Genomic DNA, 27,888 nt, shown 5'->3' on the forward strand with positions numbered 1-27,888 from the left:
ATAATATTTATATTCAATGTAGAAACATTAAAAAAGAATAGAAAAGCATATGAAGTTTGGATATTTATATTGTTTAGATTGACAACTGAATGAATGATTTGTTATTTACACCAATGAATATTTCTTTATTAAATGTGGATCTGTTATTTTTTTGTTTAAAAATAACTTAACTTTCAAATCTAACAGATTTTGTGTCTGGGGAATCGTATCCTCTGATTGTTAGATTAAAAATATCACCTGCTTCAACTAGCCAGGAATCCTTATCGACAATCACAATTTTGTAATCGTCATCTATGGTATAGGTTGTAGACTCATTGGCGGCTTGAACCAAAAACTGTAATGTTTTTCCAGATGATTTGAAAAGAACCTAAATTATTTGTGTTGCAGATAGAATCTCAATTGGAGATATTGGACTATAATTTAATCATTTTACCAAAGTGATTTTGGTCCGAAAAAAAAAAAAAATTTCTTTACAAAGATATCTTATTGAATTGTCATACATGTCATAATATTTACAAAAAAAAATAAACTTCTTATTACTTTGTTTAAGTTACCTGTAAAATGATTGATTTAATAAAAAATTTCTAATGAAAATCTATTAAAAGTGAGAAACCAGGTGGAATATGAATACGAGGTTTTAATACCATTAGAATTGAAGTCATGATGGTCCACACACCCATCATAACAAATAAAAACAATTGTTTTTGAGATCATGTAACCTTATTCTCATCAATATGACAACATGTACTTGCAAAAAAGATTGTGTGGAATATGGGGGTTTCTCTTCGTTCCATTAGCAAAACTAATTTTTGGTCAAAAAAATTTTATATATTATTTTATTTTAATTTTAATTTTATTTTTAAGGAACATGACACAAATAGGTGATGTGTGCTCATTAATAAAATTTATAAATATTTAATTAAAAAATTTATTAATATCACACACGCGCGTTATTCGATCTACTTATTTAAAATATTTTATTTATCAATCAAATTTATATATTTATATCAATTTTATTATTTACATATATATAATTTAGTTTGTTAGATATTAGCAGAAAGAATGGATACTTCAGATCCTTACGATAGTTATACTTTTATCAAGGAAATTAGAAGTGGTGGCGAGGGAAAAGCTATTTTGATGGAAAAAGATGGCGTTCAATACATTTGTAAACAAAGAATATTCGAATCGTTGGCCGAAGCCAATGCTGGTTTAAAAGAGGTAGACATCAAACAATTCAAATAATTCTGTAATTACACAACAACAATTTCAATATTAATAATGGTTTGGTTTAGGCATATACTTTGGCTAGTATTAAAGACGAAAATATAGTTAAATTCGAAGAGGTATTTCTCAGATCGATTCCAGGCGATAAACAGATCTATCTTTGTATTATGTTGGAGTACTGTCCAAAGGGTGACCTTTTGGACTTTCTTCATGAACTGGTGACTACAACCGATCACTCTCCAACACACTCCACTACTACCTCGAATGTCTCTGATACTAGCAGTGTCAGTTCGTTGTCTGGTGATGCTGGCCATGTTTCGACTACACATGGAACACCTCCGCGCTCACCTGGCGATACCAGTCCAGCGATTGTCGTCGAGACTGGAAGTGTATGTTTGATTCGTTCTGCAAAGGAGTTGATCAAGAAGATCATAGAGAGAGATATCTCACACTTCCAACTGAGACATCGTCCCAGTCGTAGCTCGGTGAGTCTTCCCACAGAGAATAGCAGTGGTAATCTGCACACCGAAAGCAATATATCTACGACATTCTCTGATGTATCGATGGATTCACTGTCGTCACCCAACTCGCATATCAACAGATCACAGGTGTTCATCCAAAAGAGTGTTCTCCTCGAATGGCTAACACAGATTGCACTCGGTGTGCAGGCACTCCACAAAGAACGTTTGATTCACAGAGATCTCAAGTGTGAGAATGTATTTATTACCGGTGACGACCGGCTAAAGATTGGTGATTTCGGACTGGCAACAAAGAATGGCACTGGAAAAGGTAGAGTTGGAACCTATATGTATTGTGCACCAGAAGTTCTAGAGAATCAGCCATACAATCGATCGGCAGACATCTTTTCACTGGGTTGTATCTTTTACGAATTGATCACACTAAAGCTGCTGGTAAAGAACAAGCGATACTTTGCCGAGGAAATAATTGCCGACAACTTTGATAAGTTGTCATTCCTCGCTGATTTCCCACAACGATATTCTTATTTTGGTCCACTGGTTTTGAGAATGTTGGACAAGAATCCATCGCACAGACCTTCGATTGAGACCATTTTAGATAAGATTTTGGAAGTTGATGATGAACATAGTATTCAATCGAAATCAAAGTAACTATTACGATCAATCTTTTTACTTTTTGAATCAATATTAATCATTTTAAACATTTACCAGATTACAACTAGAGAATTTCAAAGGTATTAAAAGACAACTAAGTAAAACAGATTTTAAAGAGGCAGCAACTATTTTAGCGAGAGCATTCAAAAACGATCCAAGATATGTCAAGCTTTTCCCAGCCGATCAAGAAAGTTCACACAAACATCTAAAGGATCTATTTTATTTCTCTGTTAAAGTTATGGCAAAGAATAATGCATCCATTTGGGTATGTTTTTCATAATTCTCATCTAATTACTATTTAATTATTAACAATATAATATTATTTCTTAGGGTTACTTTGGTACAGATAATAAATTAAAATCAGTATGTCTATGGTATAATCCAGACAAGAAAAAGGAAATTAAATTTGGTGATATTTTTATTGGAGGGCTGACATTTATGACGAAAGTCGGTATCAGCAAGGCAAAGAAGGGATCTGACATGATCCACGCTATAAACGACATAATGGTGAAGGAGAACGACGAGAAGCATTGGTTTTTGGCATACGCAGGTACTGACGATGACCATAGAAACGGTGGAATTGGATCCTATCTAACGAGTGGAGTGTTGGAGTGGGCTGACCATTCTCAGTACAAATGTAAAACAATGGTATTTAGCAGAGACAATTTCCCATTCCTCCAACGTCTTGGCTTTGAAGTCACCAGAGAAGTAAGAGATCAATGTGGTATACCAAAGAACATCGAAGCCGTCTGGATATTAACAAGAAATCCAAAACCAAAACATCTGGACTAAATTAATAATAATAATAAAAATTTACCTGTATTATATTATAAATTAATTATTTAAAGAATATATGGCAATCATTTAGTTCTTATTGTGCCAACAGTTTATAAAACCGGTTTTGGGTTCTCCAAAGAAAAAATATTTCATCGAACTCTTGATATTATTAGTAGTTCAATTGTATCAGATTATACGTTGGTATAATTTCATAAAATAACAATTCAATAGGTGTTAATAATATGTGTTTTGAATATTTTAGTTATTTATCTTTATTTTGGTTATTATTAGTTGTAATTGGTTGGTTTTATTTATTTATCATTTTTTTCTATGTTACTATTTTGTTTTGTATTTTTTTTTTTTTTTTTTTTTTTTTAAGCATAGTATTCTAAACTCTTCTTCTTCTTGGCTTGAACTTCTTGAATACCTTCTGTGAAATCGTTATGAGCCAACTCGGTACCACCACGTCTCAGTGCGATCATACCGGCCTCTACACAAACGGCCTTGAGTTGAGCACCGTTGAAATCGTCGGTGGAACGTGCCAACTCTTCGAAATTAACGTCGGGACTTACGTTCATCTTACGCGAGTGAATACGAAGGATGTGAGAACGAGCCTCTTCGTTTGGCAATGGGAATTCAATCTTACGATCTAGACGACCGGAACGCAACAACGCTGGATCCAGAATATCGATACGATTGGTGGCGGCAATCACCTTGATATTGGCATCGGAGCTGAAACCATCGAGCTGATTCAACAACTCCAACATAGTACGCTGCACCTCACGATCACCCGACAACTCACTGTCGAAACGCTTGGTTCCGATGGCGTCCAACTCGTCGATAAAGATAATGGTGGGACCCTTCTCTTTGGCGAGAGCAAACGCGTCACGAACCAGCTTGGCACCGTCACCAATGAACATCTGAACGAGCTGTGGACCGGCCAACTTCAAGTAGGTGGAATTGGTTTGAGCGGCACAAGCTCTGGCCAACAAAGTCTTTCCGGTTCCTGGTGGACCGTACATCAGCACTCCCTTGGGTGGTTTGATACCGATCGATTCGAATCTCTCTTTATGTGTCATAGGCAAAACGACTGCCTCCACCAACTCTTGAATCTGTTTATCGAGACCACCAATATCACTGTACTCTTCAGTTGGTTTCTCATCAATCTCCATAGCTTTTACACGTGAATCATATCTTTTTTTGTTTATTAAAAAAAAAAGTTAAAAAAAAAAAAGAAAATAAAAAAAGAAAGATTATATATGTTAATAAAGTTGATTAACTAATGATTAAATATAATGACATACTCTGGTGGCAATGTATCTAAAATAATATAACTATCCTTATTTACACCGACAAGGTCACCTGGTCTCAATTTATCTACATCAACAATACCTGGGAATGCCAAGAAAATAGTCTAAAAAAAAAAGATAAAGAAAGAAAAGAAAAAGAAGGAGATAAATATGAATTAATAACAAGTTAAATAAAGGGTTTGTTAATCGATTATAATAATTTTTACTTACTTGTCTAGTTGAAGCTTTTACAACAACACATTTGGTTGGTTTTGTTTCGTTATCCAGTGTCATCTCCATGATTTCGACAACGTTTCCTACGAGATGTGGAAGTTGACTGTTGACCTGCAGTTTCTCGTTGTTCTCTTTAATCTTCTTTTGTAGAGAGTCTATTTCGAGATGCTTGGTGATGTGTTCACCTCTGAGCAACTTGGTTTCATTCTCCAAGAGCTTGGCACGCTTCATAATATCCTCTGCACTCAGCTGAAAGATCTCCTCTGGTATCACTGCTTCTTTCTCTGCTTGCATTGTCTCCTCTTTACTTGCAACTGCAGCCGCTGCATTGGCATTTGATCTCTTTGACATACTTTTCTAAACTCTATATTATATTATTTTTATTTCCTATCTATACAAATATATATATTATATTATATTATAAAACAAATTTTAAAAAAAAAAACTTATTTCTTCTCTACCAATAATAATAATCTTGATTGATCAATCTCTTTTAACAACCAATCTTTACTAACTAATCTAAATCTATACAAAAAATAATGAATATATAAAAAAACAAATATATAATAAATATTAAAAATAAAATTAATAAAAAAAACAAATATTAAAAAATTTTACAAATATTAAAAAATTGTGATCAATCAAACTCTTTTGAACATCATTAAGCCCAAATTAAATTAAATAAATTTTAAAAATATTTATTTTGTTTTTATTTTTTTTGTGAAAAAAAAAAAAAAAGGTAAGTTTAAGGTTTAAGTTTAAAACTTAACAATTATATAATTATCTACAATATTGTAAGACATCACGATCTATTTGTATTAAATAGCTCTAAGAGAGCACAAGTTGGTTTAATAATTTAAATATTCATTTTCTTCTTAATCTACCTAATTTGATATTTGATCACTATATTGATCTTTATGTGTATATAAATCGAAACTTTATTAATAGTCAAATATAAAAATATAATGTAAATTAATTTTATTATATGAGTGATTTACATAGCTATGTAATAAAAAAAAAAAGTTTGATTGTTTTTTAAAAAAAAATTTCATTTTTGACGTAAAATTTTAAAAGATAGCATCTTTAAAAAGACGAAAAACTGACTTTTAATTTTCATTCAACAAACATTCTTAATGTAAGTGTTAAGTTTAAAAACTATTATCTATCTATATATTATTTTTTTTGCTGATGACAAACAAGTTTTTGATAATCGATTTTGTAATAATAATTTGCATGGGAAATTTTGATTACAACATTCCTCGTTTCTGACCTTTTATTTATATATCTTTCATTATTTTAAATTATATATTCTTATCTCAAAAAACTTAATACTAATCCTTTATTTCAATTAAATAGGTTTATCAAATGGTTAAAAATATCTGATCTCCTCTGCTGCTACCTTGCTCTATCCAAAAATATGATTACAATTGATTTAACATATATATACATTAATAAAATACTTTATTTACAAAAAAAAAAAACAACTATTTATCTTAATCATTTTTTATAAATGTTTTATTACTTTTTTATATCTACTCTCTTTTAAAATAATATTGTTTTTTTTTTTACTCGTTTCAATATTTACATTCTCTAATAATTTATATAACACTCTTTACTTTCTAAACATCTTTTTCAATGCTTTGTTTTCTCTGTGTTTCTTTACCAAAATTAAAGTGATACCAATAATAGCTGCACTACCTACAACCACTGGTACAACAATAGCTGGAATCAACCATTTTAATCTAGCTTTTCTTGCTTTTTCATCTTTAGCTGCATGATATGCATCGACTATTAAATGATTTATCGACAAAGGTTAGTTTCTATTATTTATATATATATTAGGTTGATATAACTTACGATTATATTGATATAGGGTATCAGCTTTTTGATTACCAACTGTAATGACGAATGGCTGTGGTGATTCGGGTGGATCTGAGTCATCGGTCCATTTTGGAAGTAAACATTGTACTTGAGTGTAGTTGGTCTTGGGTATGACCGATGGTGATTGACATTCGACAGAGTTATAGAACATTACGGTCATTGGAGTGTTCAAGTTGGTTCCAAAGATCGTTACCATTCCACCTTGCTCGGTGACCACCGAAACACTGCTAATAGTTGGACTGGTGTAGTTGAAGTAGGTTGGTGTATCGTTGGCAGAGGTTGTATAGTTGTTGATGGTGATGGTCACTAGATGATGCGCACCGACACCACTTGGCATCTGACAGCTAAACAAGGTGCTGTTGAGCGAGGTGATGTTACCGCATGCATAAGGACCAACGGTGATGTTGTAGGGTAGAACGGAGATGTCTGCAGTGGTATGGTTGAAAAAGTTGAGGAAGTGACCGTTGAAGTGAATCTCGCCACCGCCGACACCGATGTTTGTTACTTTGCTAACGGTTGGTGTAATTGTGATGCTGGTATTTGGTTGACTTGAAAGACTACCGACAGAGATGTTTAGATTGTTCATACCGAGCGAGATGCTATCGGGTATCTTAAAGGTGATGTGAGAGTAGTTGGCGACGGTGATGTTTGTTATGTCAGAGACGGTGTAGTTGGCAAGATAGATGGCTGTCGAGTTGACAAGTTCCGTCGGTGCAAAGTCGGTACCGATGATGTGGCCGATGTTGTTTGATTGGTAGATTTGGCTGATGCTTGGCGAGAAGTATTTGAAGCTGACCGAGTTGGATGTCTGGTTGTTGATGGTAACTACGCCGGTAGACTGTCCGATTCCTGGTGGCATGTCGCAGGAGAGCGAGCTGGATGCTACCAACTCCTTGGCGTTCTTACAATCCGACTTTCCAATGGTGATAGTCGAGGAGAGTTTGGTGGTGTTAAAATCGGTGAGGAAGAGGTAGTCACCGCTGATGGTTATAGTTGATCCTTGGGTGTGAGCACTACTAATATTACTTAGCACAGGCACCAAGTTGAACCAAACACGATTGGAATTCAAATTGTTAACAGTTACAAAGAGGAAAGCGTTACGAATGTTCTTGGGAATATCAAAGGTGATTGCTTCCGTTCCATCGGCTGTAACTTCAACTTTCGTTGGTTTGATAGTGGTCATACCGAAGGTGACAGTGGTGATGCTGGTATCACCGAAACTGTAACCAAACAACTGAGCTACTCCACTGGCGATGGTGTATCTATTCAGACTTGGAACACCATATTCAAAGTTGATAGATTCTTGTGTGGTTTGACCTGAAATTGTTACTTTTACGGGCTTGTTTGAACCACCTCCAGCTGGCAACTTACAAACGATCTTGTTTGGATCGCTATCTGCATTGACAGCACCTGTACATTCTACATCTGCCACCATAACTTTTACTGGTAGTTTAGTTCCATCGTTTGCAGTCAAACAAAAGAATACACCACTAAGAGTAACCAATCCACCTTGTGTATTTACCGAAGTAACTGATCTAAGAACAGGCGCTATATTGAGATATTTATTAGATATATAGTTATACTTTTTTTTGGTTGTTTAATAACTTACTGATTGTAATTGTTTTGTTAACAGCAATCATGTTACCCAATGCATTGATTGCTACTGTATGAGTACCACTAGTAATGTTTGGATTAAAACTTAATTGAGCATAGGTTTGAGTGAATCTATCTGGGAGAACAGCTGTATCAATACCATCTACATAGGCTTTCAAGTATGTATAGACTGGACAGAATCCAGTTCCTGTTAATATAAAACTACCTGGTGAAACTGTAACATTGCTAAGAGTAGGTTCTAAAAAATTTATAGGTTAATAAAAAGATATTCAACCACCGCAATTATTTAATATCCGCTGATACTTTACGTTGATAAGAAAATGTACCAGATTTATCAGCTGGTTGGTTTCTCATTCTCAGTTGTACAGCTACATTGGAACCACAGTATTGATTGTCGACATTGACATAACATTCACTACCAACGGTAGCAGTTACGTTGGTAAATTTAACGGTTTGTCCAGCATTTGCTTTGAAAATTACCATAGCATTGGTAGTTGGCATTAGGAATTTTCCTTTAATGGTAAGCTGACCACCAGTTGCTGGAATTCCACCGACAATCGATTGTAGGATGGGTGTTGGTGACCACACTGTGGAGGTATCAGTCTGAGTACCACTCAGCAGAGTTGGTTTCAAATCGGAACCATCTACAAAGGTTCCGAGTGCAATTGTCAGTTGTTTGTATCCAAATCCATCGGCTGTTCCTAGTGTATATGGTGTTGCCTGGTTATTGAAAAACTGCAATCCAGTGAGTGGAGGAGTATCGAAATTTCCAGAAATCCAAACATGTGTATCATTATTGACCCATTTATTACCTCCGAAATCAAATACTAGAATATTTCCAAAGGTTAAGTATTAATATTTTTATTTCTGAATTATTATTTTTCCAAATAATAATATTTCCATACTCGCAGTATCAGAATATACCAATGTTGAAAATAATAGACAACATGTCATATATAAATAAAACCTTGATGTCTTCATGATTTGTTATACAACTATTCCAATACCTTTGTTTATCAAAAAACAAAAGGAATCTATATCTATTATTAAAAATTATTAAAAAAAATGAATGTTTGTTACTTTCTTATTAATATTGTTTAGTTATAATAAAATTTATTAGGTAAATAAGAAATTGTTACAAAATTTAATTCATATTAATTTTTATTATTGATTTCAATTACAATAGTACTACAATAACCCACCCGCAATCAAAGGAAACACATTCATCTCATTCACTTTTATATTTAAATTTGCTTGGAGTGAAGGGTTATGTGATCAATTCAATATTTTCAAATCCATATTTATTTAAATTACCACAGTGAAGTGTTCACTGTTATTTTACCAAAAAGAAAATATAAATAAATAAAAATACATATGACCATAGCACAATAGGTGATAAGTTTAATATTTTTTGAGCAAATTAAAGTAATGGTCAAAATGCAAGCAAATTGGTGTAACAAAATAACATTGAGAATATTGGATGTGTTTTTTGATAGATTTTGTGAGTGAGTGGAAGAATAAAAAAAACCTTTATTCCTTCTAATTATAGATGACTACTAATATGTATATAGAAGTAGTATTAATAAATGATTAGAAGTAGCAACAACAAACACAATACATATCTCTACCACATTTTTTGTTTTTTTTTTTTCTTTTCAATTGCTATTTAATTTATTTCATATTAATAAATGATTGGTAGATCAGTCAATGACAGTATGATCATCAATCATAAAAATAAAAAACAAACACACTCACCAATAGAAACACAAAACTCAATCGACCATCCAATCAATCAACACCCACCTTCTTCTTTTTTTTTAATGAAAGCAAATAAACTTAGCCCCAAATTTATTTATAAATTAACCATACAATAAATTGTATATATTTTGTTTGGTTTTGGCGCGACAAACATGATTGCATCACAATTAAAAAAAAACAAAACATATCATAAACAAAACAAACCACAAATCTGGACCTTTATAAAACTGTTAGCAATTGTTTCATTTAAATTAAAGTAAAAACACACATATAAAGCACTAAACAAATTTCCATTGTTGTAATGCAATCACACGCTTGTTTATATTTGGCAATTCATTTATTTAATAAAATAGTTTTTTTTTTTTGATTGTTGCAATTATTGCTGTTGTTTTTGTGTTGTTACTGAATAGTTCCGATCAGAAATGAGCCACCTAACATGCAACCACTATATATAAATATTTTTAACTGCCCCAGAGCTGTGAACCGGTACACCAAAGAATGATCATCTAGATCGGTACGTTTGGAAGAGCTGTAGAGTTTGTAATCGGTCAATTCCTACATTGTCAGACCATACCAAATGATTATACTATTATATTATTGTTATTATATATGTTTTGTTTTTACATGAATATTTTAAAAAGTTGTTGTTTTAAATAAAAAACCATCTTTTAAAAGGTCAATATAAAGAGAAAGGGTGAAGAGGAAGAAATGAAATGATGTGTTTTGTTTGTTGTAGATAGAATTATTACAATGATTTTTGAGATCGATCCAAAAAGTAATATTACTATTGTTTGTCATCTCATTGAATTTCTTTGTTGATTATTGAATTATATTATGTACAATGAAATCTATATATATTATATTTAGTTGTTATTTTTTTGTCCTTTTCTCTTTATACAATCAGGACATATCCATTTTCCTTTGGGTGGATCCGATAGTCCAACACATTCGAAATGGAACCATTCAATTTTACACTAAAACAAGTTATATTGAATATGATTATTATTATTAATATTAATAGATTAACATTATTGTTAATATTTAAACTTATTATTTAACTTACACCACCACTTTCACATTCAATCATTTCACCAAAAGAAACACGTCCACAAATACAATAGGTTGGTTCGTTTGGATCGATCTCCAAATCGCTCGATGTATTGTTGGCGGATGTTCCCGATTTGGTTGGTGCTGGTTTCTCTGATGCTCTGTTTATTTAATAATTATTTTGTAAACAATTGTTAGCAACGCATTGACTCACTCGATCGATCTTGATATAATGATTACGTAATCATATCAAATTACTTACTTCTTTCTACCGTGAAGTGATAGATTGTTGGCAGGCGATGGTATGTTGGCTTTGCCTTTCTTTGGTGCATCGACCGGCATTTGTGTTCCTTTTCGTTTCTTCTTCTCTTCCTCTTGCTCTTCGATTTCCGCTTCAAACTTTTTCAACTCTGTATCTAACTTTCTAATGTATCTATCGATCTTGTTGTTTAAAACAAACTGTTAGTATCACATCAACTAGTTGTATGTCGAAAAGCAGAGATAGTAGTAGTTACTTACCAACTCATAGGATTGGTTGGAGAGTTCAACTTTTTCATCTGCATACTCCATGACAGCTTTGAGATCTGCCTTCAATTGCTTGGTGCCTTTCTCTGAAAGGATATCTTGTGCTGCCTTTCTAGATGAACTAGTATTGTTTACCAAATGATTTTTTATCGATTCAACTTTTTCTACCACCTCTTTTGTTATTTAATATGTTGAACAACAATAACAACAACAATAGAACAGATTAGTAAAGTTAACAAAAAGTATGTTACTACTTGTATATAAAAATATACATACCGTTGGATCTATAATCGAGTTCTCTAATGAGAGCAAGACTACGTGTTAACTCTGAGGGTACTGTCGACACAGCTGTTGGTACAAACAAAATACAACAGTTCAAAAGAATGAATAATATATTCAAGAGAAATAAATACAAAACAAATAGAAATCAAATTGTAATCAATATATATGTTCATAATAATCATTCAATCATAATATATGATATTTACTCTCTAGATAATTCTCTAAATAAGTTCCTTTTCCTTGCATTATGTATGTATTTAATATGAATAACAAAAAAAGAGATACAAAATAATTAATTTTAAAAGTTATGAAAATTTTTAAAATTTTTTTTGAAAGTTACAATTTTATTAATTTATTTGATATCTTTTTTTTTCATATCACTTAAACATATCAATATGATTGTTAATTGTATCATTCATTCATTAATCATTTTATTTAATTTACTTTGATTAGTTGTAGTGTTTAAGATAAAAGTTTCGGGGGTTGCAATGAAATAAATATCTTTTTTCTTTTTGTTTTTACATCATTAATCTTTTCAGAGGTTATTTTATTGTTTGTTGATCATAGCCTTAACCACTTGTTTGGGATTTTTATTTTTAATTAAATTTGTGGTGTGGTGGTTTTCAAGCAAAAATAAATGATTTTATTTAATAACTTCACTATTATCAAATTAAACTGGCCCAATTAAAAAATGAAAAATTAATTTATGTTGTTTTTTGTTGTTGTTGTTGTTGATAATTATTATTAAACCATATATACCTGTCAAACAATAAACCTTCAAATTCATTAACACACCCACCTATCTCTTTTACTATTTTTATTAAATAATTATCTTATATATTTTAGTTGTGTGTTTAATTTGTCTTTTTGTATATATTTTAAATTTCATTGTGTTTTACTTTTCTTTCTTTTTTAATTAAATATGGATAATAAAGGTAATGTTCATTTATATACAAGATAGTATCTTTTGATCTATAATAGATTAGATTTACAACAAATATAATAGTTAGGTTAGCTGTTTGTCATGGTTTTTAGCTAATTTTCAATTTCAATTATTATCAAAATTTTTAGTTGATTATGCTAAAGCTACCGATGGTACAAAGGTGATTTCCGATGATCCTTGGTTGGAGCCTTATGCAGATGCCCTCAGAAGAAGACATTCACATATCAACCACATGGTAAAGCAATTCGACGAGAAGGAAGGTGGTCTTTTGAAGTTTGCCGAAGGATACAACTACTTTGGTTTCAACGTAGACTCTGACAATAATGTAACCTATCGTGAATGGTTACCCTCTGCTAAATCTGTATTTCTAGTTGGTGATTTTAGTATGTCATTGTCATTCATCATTCAATAATCATTCTTATTCAATAATCATCTAATCTAACACTAAATATTTACAATTATATTTATAGATCAATGGAATAACTCATCACATCCTTTGAATAAAGTTGAATATGGAAGATGGAGTATTACCTTACCAAGTGTAAATGGAAAATGTGCCATTCCACATCATTCGAAAATCAAGGTAAGTTGAAGAATGATCATAATGTACGAAAAAATGGAAATTAATCTATAACTATCTCTCTCTCTCCTCGTCGTTATTATTCATTATTATTAGATTTATGTTCAATTTGAAAATGGAAATTGTGATTATAGAATTCCAGCTTGGATCAATAGAGTCGAACAGACCAAAGAGAATCCGGTGTTTGACGGTGTCTTTTGGAATCCACCAGAGAAGTATCAGTGGCGAAACAAGTCGCCATCGGTACCTGCCGATCTCAGAATCTACGAAGCACACGTCGGTATGTCTTCGGAGCACCCAGAGATCTCGACCTACACCAACTTTACAAAGTATGTACTGCCACAGATCAAGGAGCTCGGTTACAACTGTGTGCAGCTGATGGCCATCATGGAGCATGCCTACTACGCATCGTTTGGCTACCAAGTGACCAACTTCTTTGCTATTAGTTCGCGTTTCGGTACACCCGAGGAGCTGATGCACCTCATTGACACTGCGCACGGCATGGGACTGCTGGTGTTCTTGGACGTCGTGCATAGCCATGCCTCGAAGAACGTACTCGACGGTCTCAATCAACTGGACGGATCCGACCACCACTACTTCCATGCCGGTGGACGTGGTAACCACGACGTCTGGGACAGTCGTCTCTTTAACTACAGCAGCTGGGAAGTGCTGCGTTTCCTACTCTCCAATCTTCGTTTCTACGTTGACCGTTATCAATTCGATGGATTCAGATTCGACGGTGTCACCTCTATGATTTACTATCACCACGGATTGTCACCTGCCTGTTCCTACGATGATTATTTCGGTTCGCAAGTCGACGAAGATGGTTTATACTATCTTTCAATTGTAAGATTGTCTATTAAAGCAACTATTAAAACATAGCTAAATATTAACGACCAACATATCCAACTCTAGGCAAATACATTATTACATAAATTAAATCCAAATTGTGTTTCCATTGCAGAGGAAGTCACTGGAATGGCATGTCTTTGTCGACCGATTGCAGAGGGTGGATATGGTTTTAATTATAGATTGGGTATGGGTATTCCAGACAAGTGGATCGAATTGGTAAAGATCAAGGATGAAGATTGGAGTGTCAATGATATCGTTCATATGCTCTCGAATCGTCGTTACAAAGAGAAGAACATCAGCTATGCAGAGTCACACGACCAGTCGTTGGTCGGTGACAAGACTCTTGCCTTCTGGCTGATGGACAAGGAGATGTACTTCCACATGTCGACGACCACTCCGATCACCCCAATCATCTCACGTGGTATGGCGCTACACAAGATGATCCGTCTGATCACCTCATCGCTGGGTGGCGACGGCTATCTCAACTTTATGGGCAATGAGTTTGGTCATCCCGAGTGGGTCGACTTCCCACGTGCCGGAAACAACAACAGTATGCACCATGCTCGTCGTCGTTGGGATTTGCATCGCGATAAACTCTTGCGTTACAATCACTTGCGTGAGTTTGACGTAGCCATGAACAAGCTGGAGGACGAATTCAAGTGGTTGGCTGCCGACTATGCGTACATCAGCTGCAAGCACAACGATGATAAGGTGATCGTTTATGAACGTGCCGGCTTGATCTTCATTTTCAACTTCCACTGGGACAAGAGTTTCTCTGACTACCGAGTCGGTAGCGGACAATCCGGTAAATTTATCAACGCATTGGATTCGGACCGCGAGGAATTCGGTGGATTCTCACGAATTGGAGCGGGTCCACATTTCACCGAAGATTTCGCTTGGCACGACAGAAGATATTCACTCAAAGTTTATATTCCATCACGTACCTGTTTGGTTTTGAAAAAGGTTGAGTAAAAAAGGTTGCTTTTTTTTTTTCCAATAATACTGATAAGAAAGTACAACAAAAACAAAAATATATATTATAACTTAAACTGTTATGCATGCTTAATTAAGAAGCAACAACAAAATGTTCAATAAAATATCAATTTATTTTATTCTTTAATTTATATATTATATACATGTTATTCATTATCCTTTATTTTTGTTCTCACTTTCACTTTGGAAGTTGATTGGTATCTGGAAGATTCTCTCTTAACATTTCAACGGTGTGTCCAATGGTTTGTCCTTGATTGTAAATATTTCTCAAACACTCTTTTCTGAGATGTATATAAAGTGATAAAAAAACCGAGTGTGTATTAGTTTAGATAATTGAAGAAAATTTATATAAAATTATCAAGTTTACATACCTCCGTAGAAAGTTTTTCAATAATCTCATTTTCCCGTCCGACGTTAATATCTCCACCGATGTACCTTTACCAGGGAGGAATTTGATTGCTTTAATCTTATTGAGTGATTTGATCTCTTTGATGGGTATCGACCATATCGATTCTTTGTGTGCCAACAATCCAGTCGGTTCGAAACAAATGTAGAACGGTGTGATGTGTAGCATTCCCGAGAGGAACGAATCGTTTGTACATGAATAAGCGATAATCGAAAACTCGCCCTCTGGCAATGAGAATTTAGTGATAAACTCTTTGTCTTGTTCCGCCGATGTCATAGATCGAATCGATTGAACTGCTGCCATCTGATCGCTCTTTGATTGTTGGAATTTATCAATGATTTGTTCATATTTTACATTTGCCATCTCCAGCTAAATAAATAGTAATAATAATAATAAGTTTAGAATGATCATTATTCTTATATTTTAAATTATTCATATTGGTTTATAACATACTCTTGTAATAGTAGCTTGTAATCTTGCATTCTCTTCTTTTAAAGTTATAGTCTCTTCATAATAGAATCGTCGATCTTGATTTAAAGTCTCTATATCTATTTGTTTCTGGATTATTAGATTATCAAAACTATAGAGATAGAAGTATCAATTCAATTGTAATTAAAAATTCATACCATTTTTCAATTTAGCTATCTCATTGGTATATTGTTGTACATTTTCTCTTAGTGCAACATTTTCATTGATTGATTCTCTCTTTACTGCACTTGATGACATATTTATTTCTTTTATCTATCTGTTGTTGTTTGAAATAAAAAAAAATACAAAACTATAATTTTTGATTTGATTTGATTTTACATTTTTTTATATTCATTGTTGGTTCCCAATTAAAATCACTCCAAAAGGTGACATCATCCCTAAAAAAAAATCAAATTAAATTGTTAAAATAAAACCTATTTGGTGGTTTTTTTTTAAAATAATATCCTAATTTTTGAGGTGTGAATGGGTTCTGCAAAAAAATAAAATAAAAAAAAGTTGGCTGAAAGAGGGTCTATCTATTTGTTTGTTTTGAAATTATCTACATTGAAAGTCTAGAAGTTGTTTATTCATATTTATATATTAATTGAGTTGTACTACTATTGATTGATTGATTCATTCATATTCTATAACTATAACTTATACTATAATAATCTTTAATCTATAATCTATAAATATCTATCGATTTTGATTCTTTCTCAATGCTTCCAAAGTATATTTATATTTTTCATTTTCTAAAGCCAATTCCTGAATTGTTTTCTAAAATTTTTTAAAAAAAACCAATGAATAGGATTAGTTGGTTTGTTTGTTTGTTCATGATAATAATCGATACTCTATAGTCAGAGCAGCTGCTTACCTGGTACCCCAGATTTATATTTTTAATGGTTGAATATTTCTCTTCTAGCGACTTTATCTTGTGGTATGCCAACATCTTTTGATAATCTAACAATTGCTTACTGGCGCTGCTTATATTGAAACTGTCATCTCTATCGAAAATACTTGTTCTCTCACTAATCTCTTTTAAACTCTCTGACAACATTCTAAATAAAATAAATACATTAGATTCTTGTTTGAAAGATGATATTTATTGCATCGCTTTGCATTGCATTGACTTACGCATTTCTATTGACTGAATGCTCTAGTTGTGTTGAAAGTGAATCTATATTTACATCTTTTACTCTAAGTGCTTCTTTTAATCTAAAATAATCATCTTCATTGATTTTATGTGTTTCTTTCCTGTATAATTAATTAATGATATTGAATCAATATTCATATTCAAATTCATCTAATATTCGATTATAATCTTCTAAATCTTAATCTTAATCTTACCATTCCATTAATTCATCATTTAAAAATCTTAACTTTTTAACTTCTTCTTCTTTTTGTGCATAGCTTTTTTTCAGTTCTTTCAGTTTATGATCTATCGATTGTATTTGAGTGTTCTTTAAATCTAATTCTTGTCTCATTGCTTCTATTCTTTGCTGTTAAAATGATAATAATAATAATGATGACGATGATGATGATGATGATGATGATAGTCATTAATAATGAATTTAGATATGAATATATATACTTTAAATACCTCTGATTGATCATATTGTTGTAGTAAATGTAAATTCTTTTCTTTTAGTGAATCGTTTAGCTGACTTTGAACCTGTAGTTTCTCTGATATCTCGTGGAACCACATCTGTTGTTTCTTGCTATCACGTTCATCTGTAGACAGCTGTGATGTATCCGAAGAAGAAGAAGTTACAGTAGTGTTTCCATTTCCATATTGCAATGATTCATTATTATATTGATTGTTATTATTATTACTATTATTATTACTGTTGATTATATTTTCTGATGACATGGCTAATATATTCTTATTATAAAACCTGACTGAGACTGCAATGCGATCAACTTTATCTTTACTTTATTAACAAATCATGGAATTCATTATTAAAAATGTTGTGAAAATTGACTGTAGTTTTTTTTTGAAAAGCAAGAATAACGTTTTTTTATTTTATTTATTTCAAATTAATAGCTTTTTTTTTTTTGTTTGTCGAGTTGATTGACCATGATAAAAAATATTTATTTATTCAAATCAGTTATTTTCTTGAACTATTATTAAATTGGTTTTTAGATGAATGAATTACACTTGGATAGGAAATATGTGGAAATTGCGATGAGGATTATACTATAATACTGTAGTATTATATTATATATAGTATTATAACGATTTATAATTAAATAATGCAAATGAGTGTATAACAAGTTTTTGATGATAATTAACAATAACATAACAACAACTTAAAGCTAAACTTCAACACATTTGAATCTCAAACCGTTTTAATAATGAATTCAGACCTTTTGTAATCAATAGAAATAATATAATTAAACAATAAATTAAAAATGAAAAAATTGTGACTTTTTATAAGAAGGAAGAAATACTAAGCTCTTGGTGTGCCAACAGAAAGTACAACTTTCTTGCCCATTTGGAATTGTTTTTATAAAATTCATTGGGTCTTGATTTTTTTTTTTTTCCCCGTGGCTTATTCTTAGAGGTTTTCAGGAGTTTTTGTAAGTTATGTGTAATTTATTTGGTTATTTTTATTATTTTTAAATAAACTACACATAACTTAAAATAGAATTGAATTTGTTTTTTTTTACCAATTTAAATGAACAATTCAAAAACACAAATATCCATTAGTATTTTACTTTTTTTGTCATTATTTAATGTTTTGGTTATTTCAGTAAGATTTTTAAAAAATAGATAAGCACTAATCAAGTTTGATTGAATAATAACTAATATTTTTTAAAAATTTTGAATGAATATTATTATTTAGAGAGAACCACCAACATCTTTGAATTGCTTTAGTAATAGTAATATTTACACAAGATTCGCTTTGAATAATGGTTCAATTTTGGAGACATCAACCATTCCAAACAATCCATTTAAGATGGGAACACTTGGACGTGTAGGAGATTATTATTTCATACTTACAGGCAATTCAAGCGCATCTTTTGAATATTACAATGTTGGTTTATACAACCCAAATGAAAATAGTTTGGTAATAAAGGAAACTCATAAAACTGAGATAGTAGATTATGGTTTTTTTCTTGGAACCAATGTGGCATGGGATCAAACCAGAAATTCCATTTATTTTGTTGGACTTAATCCGAATTTTGGCAATGTTTCTATTTTTGCAGTTGATTTCAATAATTATAATTCCCAGTTAGTATTACCTCACTATTTGATATCTATTTCTAGATTTTAATATATTTTTTTTCAAATAGACCAAAATTATATCAATTTTTAGAAGCTTTTCAATATTCAACTTATGAAATCTATTATGATGCAATGGCTGATGTTATTTATACAGCTTACCTACCAAGTAATAAGAATATTGCAGTGATTCAAGTATTCGATTTATCAAACAATACTTTCTTAGAGAATAAGTATCAATTCAATTTGAATATTGATCTTGATGAACCAGAGCTATGTTTCTTTGCTTATGAATCGATGTTGTATCTAGGAATTGTGAACCAGGGAGAAAACAATCCAACGGGAACATCACCAATATACCTCACACAACTCAATCTTCAGACAAACACAATTAGAGATGTCATCAACATTCCAAATGCCGAGATTGCATCTGCCTGCTATACATTTGTATTCGATTCTAATGGATATGCGATAATTCTTCAACAAGACGCAGCTCAAGATTGGGGATATACTCTTTATCTTAAAGTAATTGATCTTGTATCATTTGAAATATTGACTAATGTTACTTATCCTAACCCAATGACATATGCAACCTATATCTTTCAATCTCAATAAATTATTGTTAGTTTCAACAATATTGGTAACCCATACCAAATATCTTCACAAACATTGTTCATGATAATTATTTGGGTTTATTTTTACGTTAGATATTATCAAAGCAAATTGTTTTATATAATTGTAAACATTTTTTTAGTTTATTTTCAATAATCGATTTTCGAGAAAAAAAATTTTTGTTTAAAATCTCTATCTCTTTTTGTTATGCAAAACTTTGAATAGGATTTGTCGTTTTTGTTCTGTGTGTTGGTTATTATTATTATTATTATTATTATTATTATTATTATTATTATTATGATAACTTGGTTTTTCAATGTTTTTGTTTGAAAACAAATAAAAAATGTACGTACAAATGAACGATCAACAAAGAGATGAATAAAATAATTTTATTAAATCAATTAATAAATCTAATCTAAAACGATATAGATTTACACAGAAATATGGATGATGAAAATCAAGAGGGTTTAGATAGTTCTCATCTGGAGGATCACGAACAGCATCATCATCATCAACAACTGCAGCAACAGCATGAACAACAACAACAAGAACATATGATTCAGCACCACCAACAACTTGACCTTCAAAATGCTCATGAACATGAACATGAACATGAGCATGAACATAATATAAATTGTCATGAACAGGTACATCTACATGACCATATTCAACACGAACAAGAAAATGAAGAGGTAGATGCACAACAGCAGCAACAACAACAACAACAGCAGCAGCAGCAACAACAACAACAGCAGCAGATAGTTCACGAACATCAGCATCAACATATAATCGATGTAGAACCACAGCACCACCAAATGGTAGATATTTCAACATCGCATGACATTGTAGAGCTACAACAGCAGCAACACCTTCCCCACAACGATGAACATGTTCACCAACCGGAGTACAGTACACACGATAATCATCAAGTAAAGAGTGAGAATGAGCAAAGTATGCATCATATGCATTCCGATCATTTGGAAACAATCGTTCATGAACATGCTGAGCATGCTGATCAAGATATACAACAACAACAGCAGCAACAACAACAACAACAACAGCAACAGCACGTTCATTTAGAGGTTTCACATGAGCACGATTTAACTCACCACATTCACGAACATCAACAACACCAACATGAGCTTGCTCATCAACATGAGCATGATCACCAACAACACGAACATGAACATATACAGGGACAAGAACAAGAACAAGAGCAAGCTCAAGCACAAGTTCAAGAACATATCAACCAAGATTCTCATTCTCACCACCAACATCATACTCACCACCATCATCATCACCACCATCTAGAAGATCAAGTACATGTACACGACCAACATCAGCATGATCACCAACAAGCAGAACATCAAGAAGATTTACATCATAATGATGAACAGCACCATGACCATCATCATCAACATGATCACACACACGAAGACACCACTCATAATCATATACAACATCATGATGTTGTTGAGCATCATCATCAACTAGCTGACGAACCAATGGAGGATTTGAGTGAGCAACAGCACCAACTTGGGCAACAATTACTTAATCAAGATGAATTGGAACATCAACATCAACATCATCAAGATACAATACCAAATGTAAATAACGATATAAACCATCTCCACCACCACCATCATCATCATCAACAACAACAACAACAACAACAACAACAACAACAACAACAACAACAACGACAACGACAACAGCAAATAATTCATAAAGGACATAGACAAACTCATCAGCAACAACAACAACAACATAATAATAATAACAATATTTTACACCTTCACACAAAGCGATGTTGTGACTGTGACTGTGATTGTGGTCAAATCCTACTGAATACTGTACAGGAAATAATCAACGAAAAATTCGAACAGATTTGGCAACAGAATCAAAAACTTTTTGCACAATCAGCTCATCTCGAAACTCTTTTAAATACATTCATAAATCTGAAACACACTGATTTAAAAAGAAAACATACTGAAACTCAAAATAATAATAACAATAATAAAAATAACAACAACACAAGTAATAATAATAATAATAACAGCATTAGTAATAATAGTAATAATAACAATAACAATTATAATAATAACAGTATTAATAACAATAATAATAATAATAATAATAATAATAATAATAATAATAATGTTGAAGATGGCAGTGCTGGTGCAGTCGAAGAAAATTATGAATCCGATCAAGATGAACCACCAAAGAAGAGAAGAAGAAACTACTCACACGACATACTTGTCAAGATCGGTCATATTTTAGAGCCTGTATTCGAAGAAGATTGGAACTTGACAAAGAAACAAGAGCTTCGTCTTGCAGAGAAGATCTCTACTGAAATCAAAGTGGACGCTGTAGAAGCTGTTTCCATTGTAAAATCTTATTGGCACAGAGCAAGAGGAAATTCAAAAAGATTAGTAAATATTATCAATCATCATAATTGATTATAATTGATATTTGATAAAAAATATATAACTAATATAATATATCAAAATATTTATAGTTTTCACAATTGGATGATTATAGAATGGGTTTAGAAACGTTATTGAAAGAAGATGAAGAAACATTCCAATATCTTTGTATGCGATTCAATTTCGAATCGAAAGATATGATATTGAAGGATTTACAGGAGGTTACTCAACTGCTGAAGACAATGAGCGAAAAAGGTAGTGGGAGAACAATAATAAAAGGAAAGAAACTCTTGAAGAAACTACCGGATACACCGATTAGGACGTTTAAGAGTAGATCAGTCAATTATTCCAATCACTTTTTTCACTATGCAAACAACAATCTAAACAAGGAAACTCTGGAAATTATCAATCCAGATTTTGTAGAAATGTTAAGTCAACAACTTCAAGTTCATCAACAACAGTTTCAACAACAGTTACAACAGTTGCATACTCCACAGGCTTTAGAATGATAAAAAAAGAAAATAATAAATAGTTGTACAGTTTTAGTTTTTTTTTTTTTTCACGTATAACTTTGGATTTCCAATTATAATTGAACAATTAATTGATTGTATCTGAGGTGTTAATGATCTTAGTTTAGTTATACGTGTTTTAATTATTTTAGTATTAAATAAATAGGCCATAAATATTTTGGATCAATTTTAGAAAATGTTTATTTAAGCATTGTAGAGAGCAAGGAACTCAACCAAGACATCGAAGGATGAGTGTTTGGTGAGGAGTTCACCATTGGTGATATTAACATAGTAGAGGGTGTTGGAGGAGATGTCGGTGTGACCTGGTGAGACAAAGATACCACCTGGCAAGATGGTTGGACCGTTACCAGAGTACTCGGCGGAGCTGGAGATCAATGTGACAAGACCGGTGGCTGGACTGATCGAGACGAATGCTGGGTTGGTACCGACGTAGTTGGCGGTGGAACCGATCAATTGTTGTGATTGTGGATCGTAGACCAATGAGTACAACCACATATCGGCAGCTTGGAATCCGGTGAACCAGAAGCTTCTTGAGACCTTACCGGTGAGGGTGTTTACAACGACCATACCTTCTTGAGTGGATTCAGAAGCGTTGGTATATTGACGGTAGACAACGTACAATTCTGAGGCGTCTTGGTTGAAAGCATAGATACCAGAGTAGACGGAACCGGCTGGGAATTCACCGAATGAGAAATTCTTGGAGATAGCACCAGAGTTTTGGTCAATCTCAACAACATCGAAATAGGATGGAACTGAATATGGAAGAGATGAAAGACCAATCAAATAATTTGATTTGGAATCATATGACAAACCATATACATAGATTTGTTCTTGGTTCTAAAAATTTTATTAAAAAGTGGAAAAAAAATTAACATATTAGAATAAATTAATAAAAGTTAAATTATAATTTACTTACTGGTGAATAGGTATCAATGAAAAGTGAACCATCATCCAAGTTGATACCAAACATGAAAATATCGGAACCGTATGCAAGCATGACGTAGTATTTGCTTCCGATGGTGGCAGAGACGGTATATGCAAGACCGTCGATCAATAAACTGGTGGCTTCCTTAATCTTGATAATCTCCTTTCCTGGCAATGGATTGGAGTTGAGTGATGGAACTCCGAGAGAACGGATGGTCATTGAATCAATACCATTCTCCTGAGCGATCATCATTGGTCCGGTAGCACCGGAGCAACAAACAATTGCCGATACCACCAATAAAGCAAACAAAGTATATTTCATTTTTTACAGCAACAACAACAAACTATATTAACTAATAAATAATAAATAAATAAATAAATAGGTTTTACTACAATTGAAGTAGAGGCATGTCCCCCTTGGTGAATATAAATAGGTTGAAAAATGTTTTTTTGAAATTAAAATAAAAAAATATTAAAAAATCAAAAAATTAAAAATGAATCATAAATTTCTTTGTAAAATTATATTATACAATCATATGGAATCAAATGATCTCTTTTTGTCCAAAAATATCTAGAATACCTATCAACATGCAGAAAGTTTTACTGTTTTTTTTTTTGGAATCAGTAAAACCACCCCCGATCATTTTTTTTTTGGGTTTGTAAATGAAAAAAGAAAATGAGAAAAAATTGTAAAAAATCTGGTTTCTTCAGTGCCCACCCCTATAATGATCTCAAAGAAATTTCGAAAGTTAAAAAACCGGTGGTATTGCTTGCTTGGGATGTGGGTGGTTGTGGTATTCACCTCTCGGGTCAACAATGCACACAAACTCTCTACAAGATTTTTGGAGCTGTGTGGTTGATTGTTTTCTTTTCTTCTTTTACAGTTCCGAACAGAATGGGGAACTTCATTAATTAATAATTTATTTGAATGTGTTAAAGTGATTGATTTGTTTTGGTTTGATTGATACAGATTTTTTTAATTAATCAATTTACTTTTCTTACTTTACTAGTTAGTTTGTTTGTTTGTTAGGTCCATGGATAAAAGTTTGGAAATAGAATGCAACCTAATAAGCTGTAGAGTAGGAAATAAGAAATAATCATTGGTTTTGAGTAGATACTGCCGCTTTTGCTGCTGGTGGGATGTTCGTTGACAAAGTATTTGGCGGCGAACCAAAATACCAGTGGTGAATGTGTAAAGAATCGGGTGATCACTTGGACGTGCATAAAAGTAACGGAGAAGACAGTGAGTAGTGCCAAGTGAGCTACGAACGGCATTAGCTGAGCATTGTAATAGGGTGAACGCTCGATTAAACTACTGCTGCTGTTTAGCTTGTTCTTCAGTCGCAGTTTGGCAATGGTGTTACTCATCTCATAGGGATTCCTAACAAAGAACCAGAGGAATGACACCACCGAGCACACCGACAGCACAACCATCGGTGTTGCCAGCGCAAAGTTTGGAATCTGTTGAAGCGTGTAGTAATTAAAGAATCCTTGATTCCAATAGTAGTTTTGTACGAATCCATAGAGATTCTTGGATTGACACCATTGTCTTGGCCATTCACCAAACTTTGTTGAGTTATCACCGATATTATTCTCATTACTACAATATCTTTGATATCCATAATATTGAAATAGAATATAGGGAATGATGATAATCATTGATTGAACAACGGAGAGTGTTAGTCTGAGAAGAAAGTCGGACAAATCGAATGAGACATCGGCTAGCTTTCCGAATGAGGTGGAATGAGTTAGTACTGGAGATGACCGACGCTTCTGAGTGAGTGTATTCAGGATGATGAAGATTCGACGGAACAAGCTGGTGAACATCGTTGCGTTGTGGTAGTAAACGATGAAACCACACAGCAAAATACCATTGGAACGAGTTGCAGTCGCACAACCAAACAGGAGAGCACCTATAGTCGAACACAACACATTTCGTCTCGTCGGAATAGCATCCAATCCCAACATACGTGATGGATTCAAATAGTATCGTCCACCATAGAGGTAGTACAAACCAGAGAATACAAAAAGATTGAAAATAGACTCTGTGTACAATGCGCACATAAAGATATTCGCTGGATTTACACAATATAATAGAGTTGCAACAAATGATATCTTTTGATTATTAAACAGTATATTTCCAAGTCTAAATGTTAAATAATGATAATATAAGTTAGAATATATATTGATGTTTATATTATGTTATGAATATTGAGTTTTCACATACTTTAACAATTGAATACATGAAAGTATAAAAGAAATGTTACTAATAATAAAACCTGATAGTATAATATAATCTAAATAGTTTACTAAATAGTTATTTGTAATGAATGATAATACTTCATCGATAAAATATTAATTAATAAAATTGTAATTTACTTGGTCAAAAGTAAGTAAGTTTGTTATGTTATTATTGCTTTACCATTTGCAAGATAACGAAGAGTCATTGGATATAAAGGAAAGAATGCGTGGTATTGTTCGAATTCATAGCCATACTCTGCTATTCTTATGTAATAGATACTGTCCCATTTGACGAATAACCGTTTGATAGTGGAATCTATTAGTGTATTGTTGTGGTTGGTAAGTTGCAGAACCTGTTGACCGATAACTTGATTCGGTGTGTTTGGTGAGACTGCATTGAGTTGTGCTGAACTATCGAATGGTGACAATAGCTGTGACACAGCGAATGCGTAGATCCACAGGAATACTCTTGTGATCAGTGCAACCCTTAGAATGATATTACGATGATATATATATGATGAAGGTATTACACCGTTACCACCACTACCACTACTACTACTGCTACCACTCTTTATTCTACCAACAGATTCATCATTGCTGGTTGTTGTTGTTGAAGATAGTTTTCTAAAGCTAAGTTTATATAACTCATCGATTGTGTTACTAATACCATCTCCATTCTTGGTGTCACCTCTATATTTAACACCTGACATAATATATAATCTATATATTATCTTATACTTTATAAATATCTGAATATTTAAAATTACAAAAAAAAAAAATAGAAATGATAAGAATGAAAGTATTGTTGAAGTTCAAAATGCGTGTTGTTAATTTTGCAAAAATGGTTAGTTTAGTTTAGTTTATTTATACATTAATGTTATTGTTCATATCTCTCGGAACTCTCTATATATATATATATGTTGTTGAGCTTTTTATACAAAATGATGATGATGATATCTTATTATATTTGATTATGTTTGGTTATTGTTGATTATCATGTGCGTGACTGTTATCACACATATCATGTTGATTTGGATGAGCTTGATGATGTCCTTCATGTGGAGAATGTTCATGGTCATGATCGTGATCGTGATCGTGGTGATCGTGTTGATGATCGTGTTGATGATCATGTTCATGTTGTTGTTTATGAATTGGATCTATCCAATATACATTCTCTGGTTTCTCGACGGCTTCAATGTTCAAATTGACTACGACAGCTTCATTATCCGATCTAACCAATACACATTCCAATGGTTCATTGTCACTTGCGTTGATCTCTTGATGTGGTACATACGGTGGAACAAAGATAAAATCACCGGGTTCAGCTTCGGCCACATATTCAAGTTTCTCACCCCATCTCAATCTTGCCTTACCCCTAATAACAAAAATAACAGATTCCAATGCACCTATTAATATGTTAAAATTGTAAATATTCATTTTTAATTTATAATTGATCCTATATATATGTACCATGATGATGAGCACCGGTTTTCGCATTGGCATGAATAGTAACGGTACCTGCCCATATCTTTTGTGCACCGACTCTCGCAGCGTTGATGGCGGCAGCACGATGCATTCCAGGTGTCTGTGCAGTATTGGAATCTAATTGATTACTCTTTATTACTTTAACACCATTATCTCTCCAATTTGGTTTATCATCACCAGTGATATCTAAATTATTATTATCTGAAGAACTCATTTTTAATTTTTAGTTAGGAAACAAAAAAAAAATATCTGTTTTCTTTTTTTTAATTTTTTAATTTCAACTTTGCTTTATTATATTTATTTAAATGTACACATTCATTCATTATCACTAGATTTATATATATCTATCTAGATATCAATATGTAATTACTTATACATATTATTGTTGTTAGTTACTTTATGTGAATTAAACTTGAACAAATGCTCAAATCAAAGAAT

General features: G+C 32.5%; 12 protein-coding genes across 12 annotated transcripts; 4 read left to right on the forward strand and 8 right to left on the reverse strand.

Annotated features, from left to right (window-relative positions):
- Positions 1–734: 734 nt before the first annotated feature.
- PPL_09991 (putative protein serine/threonine kinase) lies at positions 735–3,149 on the forward strand (the record flags this gene model as incomplete). The annotated part of the gene is made up of 5 exons (XM_020580778.1): positions 735–762; positions 1,055–1,221; positions 1,296–2,350; positions 2,415–2,622; positions 2,688–3,149. 5 exons carry the CDS (start codon positions 735–737, stop codon positions 3,147–3,149), a joined length of 1,920 nt encoding a protein of 639 aa, XP_020428363.1.
- Positions 3,150–3,508: 359 nt separating this feature from the next.
- psmC3 (26S proteasome ATPase 3 subunit) lies at positions 3,509–5,008 on the reverse strand (the record flags this gene model as incomplete). The annotated part of the gene is made up of 3 exons (XM_020580779.1): positions 3,509–4,328; positions 4,439–4,548; positions 4,655–5,008. 3 exons carry the CDS (start codon positions 5,006–5,008, stop codon positions 3,509–3,511), a joined length of 1,284 nt encoding a protein of 427 aa, XP_020428364.1.
- Positions 5,009–5,103: 95 nt separating this feature from the next.
- Positions 5,104–9,106, reverse strand: tgrB1 (IPT/TIG domain-containing protein; the record flags this gene model as incomplete). Its single annotated transcript, XM_020580780.1, has 6 exons — positions 5,104–5,182; positions 6,274–6,445; positions 6,515–8,086; positions 8,148–8,390; positions 8,461–8,872; positions 9,077–9,106. The coding sequence occupies 6 exons, from the start codon at positions 9,104–9,106 to the stop codon at positions 5,104–5,106; spliced, it is 2,508 nt and encodes an 835-aa protein (XP_020428365.1).
- A 1,667-nt stretch (positions 9,107–10,773) lies between these two features.
- Positions 10,774–12,010, reverse strand: dng1 (PHD zinc finger-containing protein; the record flags this gene model as incomplete). The annotated part of the gene is made up of 6 exons (XM_020580781.1): positions 10,774–10,884; positions 10,974–11,118; positions 11,220–11,398; positions 11,477–11,655; positions 11,759–11,830; positions 11,971–12,010. 6 exons carry the CDS (start codon positions 12,008–12,010, stop codon positions 10,774–10,776), a joined length of 726 nt encoding a protein of 241 aa, XP_020428366.1.
- Positions 12,011–12,686: 676 nt separating this feature from the next.
- On the forward strand, positions 12,687–15,111 carry glgB (1,4-alpha-glucan branching enzyme; the record flags this gene model as incomplete). Its single annotated transcript, XM_020580782.1, has 5 exons — positions 12,687–12,699; positions 12,836–13,090; positions 13,178–13,290; positions 13,384–14,133; positions 14,203–15,111. The coding sequence occupies 5 exons, from the start codon at positions 12,687–12,689 to the stop codon at positions 15,109–15,111; spliced, it is 2,040 nt and encodes a 679-aa protein (XP_020428367.1).
- Positions 15,112–15,310: 199 nt separating this feature from the next.
- Positions 15,311–16,264, reverse strand: PPL_09996 (uncharacterized protein; the record flags this gene model as incomplete). The annotated part of the gene is made up of 4 exons (XM_020580783.1): positions 15,311–15,413; positions 15,504–15,907; positions 15,992–16,080; positions 16,165–16,264. 4 exons carry the CDS (start codon positions 16,262–16,264, stop codon positions 15,311–15,313), a joined length of 696 nt encoding a protein of 231 aa, XP_020428368.1.
- A 638-nt stretch (positions 16,265–16,902) lies between these two features.
- Positions 16,903–17,876, reverse strand: PPL_09997 (uncharacterized protein; the record flags this gene model as incomplete). Its single annotated transcript, XM_020580784.1, has 5 exons — positions 16,903–16,955; positions 16,982–17,064; positions 17,141–17,260; positions 17,354–17,505; positions 17,607–17,876. The coding sequence occupies 5 exons, from the start codon at positions 17,874–17,876 to the stop codon at positions 16,903–16,905; spliced, it is 678 nt and encodes a 225-aa protein (XP_020428369.1).
- A 383-nt stretch (positions 17,877–18,259) lies between these two features.
- On the forward strand, positions 18,260–19,847 carry PPL_09998 (uncharacterized protein; the record flags this gene model as incomplete). Its single annotated transcript, XM_020580785.1, has 3 exons — positions 18,260–18,271; positions 18,853–19,241; positions 19,304–19,847. The coding sequence occupies 3 exons, from the start codon at positions 18,260–18,262 to the stop codon at positions 19,845–19,847; spliced, it is 945 nt and encodes a 314-aa protein (XP_020428370.1).
- A 440-nt stretch (positions 19,848–20,287) lies between these two features.
- On the forward strand, positions 20,288–22,779 carry PPL_09999 (uncharacterized protein; the record flags this gene model as incomplete). Its single annotated transcript, XM_020580786.1, has 3 exons — positions 20,288–22,276; positions 22,363–22,438; positions 22,685–22,779. 3 exons carry the CDS (start codon positions 20,288–20,290, stop codon positions 22,777–22,779), a joined length of 2,160 nt encoding a protein of 719 aa, XP_020428371.1.
- A 204-nt stretch (positions 22,780–22,983) lies between these two features.
- On the reverse strand, positions 22,984–24,046 carry PPL_10000 (uncharacterized protein; the record flags this gene model as incomplete). Its single annotated transcript, XM_020580787.1, has 2 exons — positions 22,984–23,637; positions 23,717–24,046. The coding sequence occupies 2 exons, from the start codon at positions 24,044–24,046 to the stop codon at positions 22,984–22,986; spliced, it is 984 nt and encodes a 327-aa protein (XP_020428372.1).
- A 742-nt stretch (positions 24,047–24,788) lies between these two features.
- pigV (phosphatidylinositol glycan) lies at positions 24,789–26,675 on the reverse strand (the record flags this gene model as incomplete). The annotated part of the gene is made up of 5 exons (XM_020580788.1): positions 24,789–24,796; positions 24,904–25,002; positions 25,287–25,870; positions 25,952–26,033; positions 26,147–26,675. The coding sequence occupies 5 exons, from the start codon at positions 26,673–26,675 to the stop codon at positions 24,789–24,791; spliced, it is 1,302 nt and encodes a 433-aa protein (XP_020428373.1).
- Positions 26,676–26,946: 271 nt separating this feature from the next.
- PPL_10002 (uncharacterized protein) lies at positions 26,947–27,664 on the reverse strand (the record flags this gene model as incomplete). The annotated part of the gene is made up of 2 exons (XM_020580789.1): positions 26,947–27,371; positions 27,436–27,664. The coding sequence occupies 2 exons, from the start codon at positions 27,662–27,664 to the stop codon at positions 26,947–26,949; spliced, it is 654 nt and encodes a 217-aa protein (XP_020428374.1).
- Between the last annotated feature and the right edge of the window lie 224 nt (positions 27,665–27,888).

This window comes from Heterostelium album, assembly GCF_000004825.1.
Source record: "Heterostelium album PN500 unplaced genomic scaffold PPL_scaffold12, whole genome shotgun sequence".
Classification (NCBI taxonomy): Eukaryota; Evosea; class Eumycetozoa; order Acytosteliales; family Acytosteliaceae; genus Heterostelium; species Heterostelium album.